Raw genomic sequence first — 13,433 nt, forward strand, 5'->3', positions numbered from 1 at the left:
CCGACAACCCGAGCCCAACCCGTTTAATCATTCACTTCCACGTGGCTAAATCCTCGCCGTCTAAAAAACACCTCAATTATCCAACACACTCTTCACATATTATTTCATATATAGCATGCTTTCTCATGCTTATTATACCCTTCTTCTTACACTTTCATATTCACCTTTAAAAAAACTTCAAAAACACCCAAAAAAAAAACAAAGAGGAAAAAAAAAAGAAAATTATATTTATCGTTAATCTGAAGGGTTTCCGCGTAAAAATCTTGATAGAACTATGACGAGCGTGTTGGGTGCAGAGTGTGACAAAATCCGATTGGATTATGAAGCGGAGACGGAGCTGAGGCTCGGGTTGCCTGGAGCCAATGGAAATGAAGTTGAATCAACTAATAAAAACAATGGCAAAAGGGTCTTTTCAGAAACTGTTGATTTGAAATTAAACCTTTCTAATTCAAAGGATTCTACATTAATGGATAATATTAATCAAGTTGATAACATGAAGGAGAAGAAGAATAATATTGTTGTGCCAAGCTCTAATGATCCTGCTAAGCCACCAGCCAAGTAAGTTAATTAATTTGTGTTATTATTTAATTATGTTATATCATTGTTGCAAGTAATTAATACTATTTGTTAATTAGTAGTTGTATCTATATGGTGATGAAATTTTAAGTTTCATGTTTTGAGTATGCTTTGAACTAGTAGTAGGGGCGGAGTTAGAAGTCTGGTTGAATTCAATATAGTTTTTGCTCAAATAATAGATTTTGATTAAGAAATGCATTGAATATGTATACAAATTAAGTTTAGGTTTCAGTCATTAATAATTGAAATAGCTATTTCAAAACTCATAAAATTGAAATCCTGATTTTATCTGGTGTAGTTCTTTAAATATTTATTTTTATGTAAAGAAGAGTATGGTATTTTGAACTCTTACAATATATTGCAACATAAAAGGAATCATTTTCTGTTTGTTTTTTTTAGTTTAATTATCTCTTTTATATATATTTTGTTCTCATGCAAATTATAATTACTCTTTTTTTGTGTTATAAATTACTGGATTTGCATTGTAGATCATGCTAATTGAATATGTATCTTACTAATCTATGTTAGGGATCAAATATTGAACTAAGAAATAATTTTGGGAATGCTACAACAAAATTTATTTTTCTTATTAGTAGTATGAGTGGAGGCGGAGCTAGACTCTTAAGTTAGGTAGAATTCTATAATTTTATTCAGATTTTATATTTATATTAAAATTTATGTAATATATATATATAAATAATTTATTCAAAACGCAGTAACCTTTTACAGATTAGGAATCTATAACTCAATCTTAACTCTGCCCTGAATTATTTAGGAAAAAATATTGTACTGTAACATTGTTTCGTATAAGAGTATAATTGCTTGTAAAAGAATTTTAATTATTTTTTTTTCTAAAAATTATTTAAAATGGAAAAAAATCTAAATGTTAGGTGTCAGTAGTGTAACCTATCTTTTTGAGAAATTTGGAGTTTAGGATATGGCTGTGGTTGTGTCTAGATGATGGGAGAAAAAACAAAACATTTGGAATCTTTTACTTTCATCACCCAACATTTTTAGTGGAATACACATGGACCTTTTATTTATTAAATCTTTTCACCTCTTTTTCTTGTTCAAAAATGTAATTAATTACTTCAGCAAAACAAATCTAGAGGTACTTTACAGAGTATTTCTTTGTTACCTTTTGGTGAGACAACGCATGTGTGTGCTTAGAAAGATAATAATAATTTCATAAATGCTACTCCTAGTAATAAAACTACTTTACATCTAGCTAAATACTTTATTATAAAATTTCTAACTTTATAAGTTTTTTGAATTTTGGACTTTTACCTTTAGGATCTTATTTATTTCATGAATTCTTAGTGCTCATGTCGCTTTCATTTTATTTGTGCTAAATCATCATATGAGTAAACTTGGGGATTTTTAATAATATATTAATGTGATAAATTTGTGGAAATAATTAATTAAGTTCATTGAACTAATTAATGTTTAATTATTTGCATAACTTAGGGCACAAGTTGTGGGTTGGCCACCAGTGAGATCATTCAGGAAGAATGTAATGACTGTTCAGAAAAACACCACCGGCGCCGGCGAAAGCTCCGGCACCGGCACCGGCGCAGCCTTTGTGAAAGTTAGTGTTGACGGTGCACCATACTTACGTAAAGTGGACTTGAAGATGTACAAAAGTTACCAACAACTCTCTGATGCACTTGGCAAAATGTTCAGCTCTTTTACAATTGGTAAATACTGATCCTTCTGTTTCAATTTATTTGTCATATTTTAATGTGATATAATGAAGTCTTAAAAAATAAAATACTAAATGAATATTATTATCCTTGGCCTCCCCCACATCTTTGGTGGTGGGAAGGTTTTGCCCATTAAAATTATGGAACAAATATATTATTTTACTTGATTTTGTCTTTGATGTAACAATTATTATTCCTTGAAATTTGTGTAGGAAATTGTGGGACTCAAGGATTTAAGGATTTCATGAATGAGAGCAAATTGATAGACCTCTTAAATGGTTCAGACTATGTACCAACTTATGAAGACAAGGATGGTGATTGGATGCTTGTTGGTGATGTACCTTGGGAGTAAGTTTCTAAATACATGAATCTATAATTTATTTTCCATCAATACATTCTAGCATCTCTATTTCTACGAGGCAGTAATACATTTTTTATATAGTTATGTAAATTTGATGATTAACTTTATTTTCTTACTCTTATTTTAGGATGTTTGTTGATTCATGCAAGCGTTTAAGGATAATGAAAGGATCAGAGGCTATTGGACTAGGTAAATTAATACACTTTTCTATTTTTTTATTTTGTTGTGTAAATATTAACTTATAACTATTTTCTCATCCAAATTATATTACTAACATAAATAATTAAACTTTATGCAGCACCAAGAGCAGTGGAGAAATGCAAAAACAGGAGCTGAACTTAATGTTCCAATTAATTGTTCATTGTTTTTTTTTCCATGGTCAAACTATATATTGACCTTGGAGTTTCTAAATCTATTGTAATTTGAAGGGTTTATATATATAATATATAAGGGAAAAAATTGTGAAAATGTTTATCTTATCTATGAGAAGAAATATATATAGATCTAAATAGTTGTCAAGTGTGTGACAGCCTCATATTGGTTGGAGCCCAATTTTGGGAATCTTGAAATTTATATTATATTGTATGTATGTGTGGCCCTATGTGTAAGTGACACTTGAAGTTATCTAATAAATTGAAGACAAGTAACATGACATATTTAAAGTTATTGGGAGGCAAGGCCATGTGCTTTGCTAATGGGGACAAACTTATAGGGATCACAATTATTTCAATCACTAGTGTTTGTTGGGCATCAATTATTTATTTTGTGAGTGGCCATACCACATTATTTAATTTGCTACATTTTGAGGTCTTATATGTCACTTCTTGTTGTTTGGATGTATGTTCAAAATATATATTAAATCAAAAGGAATATAGAGATGAAAATGTGAAGGGTAGTTCAAATATTTTTCATTTATAATCGTGATGTTTAGATTAATTTGTATCTATCTTAATTAATCTCATGAAATATATGTCAGGTCTCATCAATAACAACTACTTAATTATTGTTTGTGATGATAATTTCGAGAGGAGTAATAGTACTTGATGATGGCTTTAGAGATACAATATATCAATACGGCGGCGTCATTGAGAAATTTTAATTGATACCCTTTCATTTGAAAAATTAGGTTATACAAATAATTGATATATACTTGTTGAATTTTTTAAATTTCTTTAATGTGTTTATTTTTAATATTCTAATTCTTACTAGTGAAAATATTATTACATAGTTTTCAACATCTACTACAAAAGAGAAATTTCATTTTAGATAACCACATTTCTACTAGACAGCGTTCACCATGAGCTACAAGAGAAGTTAATTAGGTATCAATTTCAAATATATGAAAAAGTGCTATGTTTTAAATAGAACCACTGAGCGGCTACCTTTAATAAGTCTGTCTAAAGCCCATTTCATAGAAAACTTTTTTAAAAAGCCCGGTCTAAGTAAGTTCATTGACCCATCGGGCTTGAACAATGTTAGGATTGATTAACAACTTGCCTTTTTTGATTAACAAATGCCAGTAAATTAGGTCTAATCACATTTCTTTTCTTTTCCATTAGAATCCAACTAGGTAAGATGTAGTTTATATTTTTGCAATAGCTCACTCATTGGGAAAAAGAACTCTGGATAGTAACATATAAAGGCTAATCTATATATATCCTACGAAAAGACTACTCTAAATTGCATTCGTGTATTACTACATGTTCTTAGGTTGGTGCGTATTTCGAAGTTGGTTAGTGATAATTTCATTATCATTGTGTAATAAAGCGGAGGTTGGAGAGTATGGGCTTGAAGATTTTGCTTCCCATGGGCTAATATGGATGAATTTTACTAGTCTCTTATTTCTATCGAATTTTCTTTTTTCTATTATAATTCTACACTTTAAAATTAGCATTATTCTAATCAGGCCCGAATTTTATCCCATACATACCTAAAGGATATAATCTTTTTAGAAACTAAACTCATATTCCGACTAGTAAGACATTATGAAATAAAAATAAAAATTTATATATCGCCTGGAAAAGTTAAAAAGTGCAATTGAGCACACAAGATCTTAAAGGTTGACACTGCAAGTTCTTTTTGTTTAGGGGTTAAATTTTACTTGCGGAAACATAGGAGTTAAGTCTGAACATTCTCACTTGTGCCCAAACCCATCGTCTTCTCTCGTGCAATCGAAAATGCAGCAGGTGAGTCTACTAAACCCTAACTTTTACCTTTTCACCATTTGAGCTTTCCTCTAAGAAATACTTATCATTGTTGATTCTGTGGAAAAAGGCTGGAACCTCGGGCTCCGAAGTGGAGGTAACATGGGAGGATCAGCAGAATATTAACAAATTTGGCAGATTGAATAATCGTCTTCACGAACTCAATGATGAAATCAAGGCTGCCAAGGTAATGCCTCTTTTTTTTTTTCCGTTTTCCCCCAACATTTCCACTTTCAGTAGTTTTGTGTATATATTTACTGTTCAAAATTGGATGGGCGAAAGGAAATCGGATGCAGTATTGGAATTAGGATCATTCATATTCATTCCAATTTCCGATTCAGTTAGAAAATTGGAACAATTTGTTACTTCAGTACCTATTAAGGGTTCATCGAAGCTAGAATTTCTTTAAATATGAGGATTATTACGTAATAGTGACAAAAGTTGAGCCTTAATTCCAACTGGTCAGAATGATCGATATTTAATTGCTGATCCATTGCTTTGATTGTGTTGTATTTAGTTAGGTGCACATTCTTTCATAGACGTTGTAGGTCTTGTATGACAACCTTGTCTACATGTTTGAGGTCTACTTTGTTCATTTTATTACCTTCAATCATTATAATGTCACACCTATGAACCGGCACATATAGAAGTCTGCATATGACATGTCGAAAATTGTCAAAAGGAGGTGGTTTTGTAGAAAATTGTTGGTCCAACAATCAACATTCTTCATGTGTATGAAGATCACACTTTTATAAGCTTTCTTGTTCCCTTTGAGGACCATACACGTTGATAATGCTCTCTTCAGTGTCTTGTTCATATTCAATACTTTATTCCATTTTATGTGACAATCTTACTATTTAGTTTGTTTTCTAAATAATGTTACCTCTCTATAGTTAGAAATAATCTACTTTAAACATTTCATTTTACCCTAATATCATGATTTTTAATAGCCACATAACATCTATGGATTTTTTAAGACTATAAGTTCAAAAAAGTTTTTATTTCTTTAAACTTCTCGCCCAGTCAATATGTTCACACAAAATGAAGTGGAGGGAGTACATGAATTCACGCAGCGATAAACTTTTTCTAGCCTATGAAATGCTCACTTTCCTCTATTTGACTCTTGAATCATAAGCAGCACAAAATCTTCCACGGTCCATTATCATTCCCATTGTTTGAGCATTGTTAGGGACCTAAAACAATCAAATTTATAAATGTGTCTCCTCATTAACATTTTAAACTTTTGATGAGATGGTTCACATAATTTAACATGGTATTGAAGTCTTTTTGTAGTATAGCTGACTCTGTCCCCTCTTTTGTACAAATCACATCTTCTTGATGCCTTTTCTGTAAAATCTATTACTTCATCACAAAACAAAAAAAAAATTAGCATGGTATTGGAGTAGTTTTTATTTTATTTTTATAAATGAAGTAAGAAAGTTTCATTAATGGCATCAAGCAGATGCATAAGCAAAAAGTACTAAAGAAAGATTGTGACTAGTCCAATTAGAGTAGTTATAGAGATACTGGTTCAGAGTCTCATCACCAATTGTCAAAATATTGCTATGTGATTGGCCTAAAAAAAGATTCAGGCTTTGCGTGTGAGAGGGCATGTTTGCATACCTAGAATATGTAAATAAAAGTGCAATTACAATTGAAATAATTTCCCAAACAAACTTTTAGATGTGCATCTACTAACTCTATCCCAGCTGCATGGCAGTTGACTTTTGTGGATTCAACAACAAACTTGTTACAATCGTGTTTTGTAAATATGTGCAAAAGTAATGGTTAGAATATGTAAATAGAGATGTCATACCAAATCTATAATATGAAATAGTATTGTCATCAATTATATGATTTTTACAAATTGCTGGAGTTTCATCTTCTTAAAGTTATCATTGGGACAATCTAATCTAGAAAGTGGGTCAAATAATATGGGATGGAGTGAGTACATTAAAACTATGAGGTTCATCAATTAAGTGTTCTTTGTGACTGTATGGACAGACTTCTATTTTACTTAGTATTCGTTGATGTTATTTTCATTATCCGGAAGATTGAACATTTACATTCTAATTTTAGAAGAGTATGGGCTAAGAAAAGAAGGAAAAATTGTTCTCCTAAGCTAATGAGCAAGTGTTTTCTCATTTTACCTGTTAACCTCAGTCATAGAAGGCCCCTTTTTATGCGTATAAGATAAATAAACGGAATGACTAGTTCCAGTTAAGGCATCTGCTATATATCCATGGAGAGGTGAACCTTCTGATTCTTGATGCTTAGTCAATTCCTCCCCGAGTCTCTGTATTGTAAATGTTCTCTCATTCTGTATGTTTAGATTTTTTCAAATGCATCTACGTGCTAATGCAGAAAAAGGTTGTCAGGTAATATCAAAATAATGCATGGTTTTGGTTGTTATGATGATACATATTCAAAAGCTTATAAATGAGGGAGTCCGTGAGTATGCAAAGTTCAGCCCCAACATTTTGATGTAGTCAACCTATGAGTTTGCTTATATTATGGTGAAGTGCAAAATAATATATTAGTTAGTGTGTACAGGTAAACAGTGGATCTTGGATAGGAAGATCTCCTTCTTTGCCTTGAAAAAATGAAGGCTAAAGGTGGTGAAGTGCAAGTGTTGATTATATCAGGTGTTTAACATAGAAATTTTGGAGGAAAACAGTTTTGGGTGTAAATATTATAGACTTGCTGAAAGTGATGGAGAGATCATAGAGAGACAAGACCCATAGGCTACTAAGAATTTTACACTGTTGTCAAAAGTAAATGCCATACTCATGAACAAGCTATGTGAAGAAAATTGCTAATCATGGCAGTCTTATGATGATAATTTGCTTGGTAGTTGAAACCAAACTTAGTGGTCTGGAGCTTTGTAAGCATCAATGAGATAGTTGGATTGTTGGTTCATCAAATTCCATAAGAATCTGGATACCCTGCTGATTTTCTCATACTTATTTAGTGATCCAGGGCGGTTCATGCTGCCCCTCATAAGAAGATGAATTTGAAATTTTGACCTCAAGACCTAATCAGAGCAATTTTGTACCCTATTCACATCATACATGTGTATGTGTATAGATATTAGATCCAGAGATTCCAGAACATCTTTTAATAGAAATTACAACATATGTCATGAACCAAGGAGAAAAAGCCTAAGAATTGGAACACCTAAGTATTAAATATTTACAATTGATTGCTTGAGATGGAAAATGTGTATATTACCATCAGTTCAACATATTTTCACTAGACTCATATTGCCATAAATATATGTATCTACCTTGCATATTAAGTTATTAACTATTATAAACATGTATTTTGTCCATGAAACAGAATGGTATGATAAAACCCCATTGGTCCAGTCCCTTCTAGATTTATATTTGGGCCTGGCTTGATTACCTGTCTCAATAAATTTACATACATTTTGTATTTTTCCAAGGTCAATCATTATTTATTTTTGAAGAATAGTGATTTTATTGCTTTTACATAAAACTCAGCTGATAATATTCTTGATGTAAGATACTTATCAGGAAAAAGATTCTGGATGTAGTCAGTAGTATACTGTTTGCTAGAATTATATGATTGTAATTACTTGACAAATTAACAGGACTATCTAAAATTAGTGTGATTCTGAAAAGACCAGTTTTTTTTTTTATATACAGTGTGTAATACTAGCTGCAAAAGATTCTAGCTTAATACCCTTGAATACTGTCCACGATCAAACACATAAGCTGATAACACAGTGGACTTAGTAATACTGTTCACTGGAATTGTATGTGTTGCATTTACTCAACAAATTAACAGAAAGTTTTAGAACTTAGTATGATTTTGAAAAAGATCATGAGATATTTTGTGACATACTAGTATGTATCTGCATACTAGCTATAGAACGCTTAACTAATGTCCACATTGTCACTTTAAGATTGTAGTTCTAAAATTTTCTGGTAAATTATATTCTGATAGACTAGTTAGATATATGCATTTGTCTGCATGAGCTAGAGAAATGATGCTGGATGGTTCCTTTTGTCAGGAAAAATGTGAAAACCTTGAGGATGCAAGCAATGAGCTTATTCTGACCGATGAAGAGATAGTGCGCTTCCAGATAGGGGAAGTTTTTGCTCATGTGCCAAAGGATGAAGTGGAGAGCAGGATAGAGAAACTGCAAGAGGAGACTAGCAAGAACTTGGAGAAACTAGAGGAAGAGAAGGAATCAATAGTTGCCCAGATGGCTGAACTTAAGAAGATATTATATGGCAAATTCAAGGATTCAATCAATCTCGAGGAAGACTAGTAAAATTTCATAATTTTCCATTCGAATTTGCTGTTTGTTGAAGAGTGCTCCTCTTGATTGGATTCTTTCATGTCTTGTGTCTTAAAACAGTTTTGAGATTCTTAATTGCCTCAACTATATATTAAACATCCAGGTCTTATTTTTTCTTCTACCCCTTACTTGGAGGGGATTATATCAGTTGTGCTTTTAATCAAAGTTGAAGTAGCAACATTATCCCAGTGTCATTCTAAGTAGATTTTTCCAATTGCCTACCCAAATATATATTTTGCTTTTGTACAAGCAAAATATAATTGTGAAACTTTTAAAAAATAAATGTATATTGATTTTCACAACCTAATAAATCAGGTGTATCCAAACTAGAAAATCAAGAATTTCTGAACTCACCAACCAATCTTTAATTCCATGACCACGTTTTTCTTATTAGGAGATATTGTACAAAAAAAAAATTAATATTTAATAGTAGCTAAAAATTAATAATATACCCACAAGGTCAGCAGAAGCCGTATGTATACCCAATAAGAAATTCCCAAAATTTATCTCAATAATCCAACACAATCTTGAACAACAACTGTAGGTCATATAGCATCAAGAAAATCCAAAAAAAGGAACAACTTTTCTTCAAGATTCAGAAAAAATGGCAGCAATAATCTCATCTGGTGCTGCTGTTACAACTCTTTCTTTAACCTTCACACCAAAACCCATTTCATCATCTTCTTCTTCTTCTTCTTCTCCTTCACTGTTTGTTTCAACACCCAAGATTCAAACTTTATGTTCCTCTAGCTCACTTTTCTTCAACAGCAACAGTCAACTGTTTCTGGGTCCTCCAAGAACCACAAGAAAAGTAAGGAGCAACAGCAAAAGAGGTCTTTCTTGTTACTGTTTATTTGGACTTGGAGTCCCTGAGCTGGCGGTGATTGCTGGTGTTGCTGCTCTTGTTTTTGGGCCCAAACAGTTACCTGAAGTTGGCCGCACTATTGGCAAGACTGTCAAGAGTTTCCAACAGGTTAAATTTCCTCCATAAAAAATAGTTATTTGATTGGATATATAATTAGATCATGAAATATTTATATAATTGGGTCATTTGTTAGTTAATTATATGTAAGTTTCTATGATTAGCTGAAATTAGTAGTCTGGTGTGGTAACTACCTCGCTACTCTGCTACAGTTTCTATCAATTAGTAATTAACTGTGCTTCAATTAAAAATAGAATTGATTCACCTACGGGAAATAAAATCTAGAGAAAAATTGAACTTTATAGATTTCAGAATGGGGGTAATTCATAAAATTTAATTTTTTAAAATCAAAGATGATGTTTTTCTTTTACTTTTGGGATTTGTTAAGGTGTACTATGATGATGATGTTTTAGTATATTTTGTGTGTGTGATTGGTGTACTTTTTAAGTTTGGGCTTTGGAATGAGTTTAGTCCCTTGTGGGTGAAAAAGTGAAGGCTAAAAGGTGGAGAAAAGAAGTTTCAAACCTCTAATAGACCCGTACACGTTAATAGTTCTTGGTGTGTGGAGATAAGATTTGAGATTTTGTGAGTGATTGAACGAGTTCTTTCTATGATCTTGGGGATGGAAAAGGAAGTTGAAATAACAATTGTGCTGGTTGTAATAGATGTTTGGCCTTTTTGGTTTCTTTTGTTCTTCCATCTAAGGGAGAGAGTGGGGTTTTCTCCATTTCCACTGAGGAAGGGGAAATATATTTTCATAAGATAAATTTTTATAACTCTAGAAATTGCTTTGTGGCAATTGACATAGTAATTAAATCTCCATTAGGTTCTAGTGAACAAGCTCTTACCAAAGTAGATGAAAAGCATCATGAAAATCAAGGCAATCATGGGAAAGTTATGTGAGCTATATTGGTGGCGGGTAGAGTGTAAGAGCAGTCAGAATTTTCGAAGGAACATCTCTGGTGCACATCTTTCTGTTTGGCTTCAGAATTCCTGTATTTCTAGTGGGGGTTTGGCGATAGAATAAATTGTATGGTGAAATGTGTGCACATCAATACATGGAAAACCACATTCTTGAATACCGATAAACATCTTACTTATCCTCCTCGGGAGAAGGGGCCAACTCAAGAAAAGGCAGGTCTTAACAAAAATGAAGTGGCTTGGGAGAAAAGGCATAGCCTGCCTCTGTGACTACATAGGAGTGAAAACACCCATGTATCCAAATAAGGTGGATACTGCCTGTTGCTTTTCATGAATTCTCTTCTAGATTGAATAGTTTTTGGGATCATTCAGTAGTTGTAAGGAAGTTCACATCATATCTATTCTGAGTAGTATAGCTTATGTCTGTTGTTATGAGTATGGAAGAACAGAAAGATAAAAATACAAGATTGGTCAGACCAACCTCCACAGAGAGTCAACATATTGCTGATCATACATTTCCCCAACTGAAGCTATGTTTGTGGATACATCGTAGTTATAGTTTGGTAGCAAAAACAATGAAGATAAGATGAGCAAGTACAATTATTTAAATTGATGCATCTCTGTTAGTGTGGTTTGAGATAAAGAAATTGGAACTCTGAAGATTGCTCTTCCAGCATGAATAATATTAGGTTGTCGCTGAACCTACTTCCCTAAGGTATTGGTGACTTCAGTATTCTGGTTATCTGCCTGGTTTTGAGACTCAGTTAACCCGTTGTTTGTGTGCCTTTTATGGAAGAGAGTTGTATTGAGGGTGGCAATCAGGGGGATGGCTGGTCTATCAAGATATGGTAAGATAAGTGACTGAAGATGGGTATCTCGGTGAGTCAGTGTTACTACTCTCTGTAGCTTTAATACGGTTGCTGATCTCTCTTGATCATGATGGTTATCGGTAGGAATCAGTTGTCAATCCATCTTAAGGATCTGGTAGGATGGGTGATGAATTTGGCATTTCACTTAAGTGAAGGAGTTTGTAAAATCAGGGTATGGGGTTAAAAGGGAGTTCAGGGAAGAAGGAGAAATCAATATAATTATAAAGACAGTTACCTACCAAGGTGAGCCTAGTAAACTCTATGAATATTACTTAAGATCCTCAAACAAAATCAGCCGCAGATTATAATTTATGGTACTGACTACTGACTATTCTCACCAGTTCTATTAGGTAGAATACATGAATACTTTTGTTGAGTTGGTGGCGTACCTTTATAATAAATGTAGAACTTTTAACTCAAGGAATACTAGAAGTTTCATACTAAAAATCATTGGACACTGATGACCTGAAGGGAGAGTAGGATTAGATATAACACATGGAGGAGAATGAATCTCTGATATCAAAATTGCGAAGCGCTTATAGAAGGGGACATGAAGTCAGTGGTGGATGTCATAACAAACTCTTTAAGTGGTTTGAGACTATAACTTTGATCCAAACACATGAATGACAATGTATGACTAGCTGAATTGCTTAAGGAGGTGTATTATTTCAATCCACAGGTCTTTATCAAGAAAAAAAAGAGGTTATTCACAGGTGAGAGTAGCCTCTCCCCGTTCTTGAGTCCCTACTACACTCTGTATTACATATACTCCTTTACGCGATATCTGATACATGTATGTATAAGTGTCCAATAAAGATACATGCAACTTATTGCTGATTCTTAATGTATTAGTGAAGAATCTACTCGAAGTAAACAGATATATCACACTCCCATTCGATGTGGGTACATCAATGCCAAAAAATAAAAACCACATTCAATTTCTTTAAACTATGGGAACACTAGTAGGAGACTTCCCTGGTCTCAAGTGCTGAAATAATAGTTTAAGACGTGTATGAAATAGAGATGATCCCATCCTTACATTTCTTTATCATCCCATTGGAGTAGGAAGATATTTATTCAGAATAACTTTAGATACTCTTTTCGTCATCATACTTTTGGTTCATGTTAAGGTGATGTATTTCATAATTCCTAACATATCTCATAACACAGGCTGCAAAGGAGTTTGAAACTGAGTTGAGAAAGGAACCCGATGCCTCTGCTCAGCCCCCAGTCGAAAAGGCCATTGAGGGAAGTCAAGAAGAGAAGCAAGACACAAAGGTTTCAAGCACCAAGGAGAGTTCATAAAACCATAAATGCAGTTTGCCTCTAGCTATAGCTTCTAGGCTTTTACTATTTCTACAACACGATTGTTTCTTGTATTTGACAAGTTGTGTTGAGCTATTGTGTTTATTAATTTACATTCCTGGGTTTTCCCTCATTGACAGGTTAAAATCAAAACTTAGGTAAGTTAACCATGCCTTAGCTCCAATTCTTCATTAATTCGATACGACTGCATATTCACAAAATAAATAAAAAAAACAGTAATTTTC

The 13,433-nt window shown here is 32.9% G+C and overlaps 3 protein-coding genes across 3 annotated transcripts; all 3 read left to right on the top strand.

Moving 5' to 3' along the window:
* Window positions 1-261: 261 nt before the first annotated feature.
* Window positions 262-3,011, top strand: IAA3 (auxin/indole-3-acetic acid 3). The gene is given in 5 exon segments (NM_001288469.1): window positions 262-558; window positions 2,044-2,273; window positions 2,492-2,627; window positions 2,768-2,829; window positions 2,939-3,011. Coding segments are annotated over 5 exon segments (750 nt in total). The 5' UTR covers window positions 262-274; the 3' UTR covers window positions 2,977-3,011.
* A 1,647-nt stretch (window positions 3,012-4,658) lies between these two features.
* LOC102582738 (probable prefoldin subunit 4) lies at window positions 4,659-9,354 on the top strand. The gene is made up of 3 exons (XM_006347683.2): window positions 4,659-4,826; window positions 4,915-5,031; window positions 8,881-9,354. The coding sequence occupies exons 1-3, from the start codon at window positions 4,818-4,820 to the stop codon at window positions 9,139-9,141; spliced, it is 387 nt and encodes a 128-aa protein (XP_006347745.1). The 5' UTR covers window positions 4,659-4,817; the 3' UTR covers window positions 9,142-9,354.
* Window positions 9,355-9,617: 263 nt separating this feature from the next.
* Window positions 9,618-13,358, top strand: LOC102583072 (sec-independent protein translocase protein TATA, chloroplastic). The gene is made up of 2 exons (XM_006347684.2): window positions 9,618-10,144; window positions 13,054-13,358. Exons 1-2 carry the CDS (start codon window positions 9,776-9,778, stop codon window positions 13,186-13,188), a joined length of 504 nt encoding a protein of 167 aa, XP_006347746.1. The 5' UTR covers window positions 9,618-9,775; the 3' UTR covers window positions 13,189-13,358.
* The last annotated feature ends 75 nt before the right edge of the window (window positions 13,359-13,433 follow it).

The sequence above is a fragment of the Solanum tuberosum genome, unplaced genomic scaffold, assembly GCF_000226075.1.
Source record: "Solanum tuberosum cultivar DM 1-3 516 R44 unplaced genomic scaffold, SolTub_3.0 scf00092, whole genome shotgun sequence".
In the NCBI taxonomy this organism is placed as follows: Eukaryota; Viridiplantae; Streptophyta; class Magnoliopsida; order Solanales; family Solanaceae; genus Solanum; species Solanum tuberosum.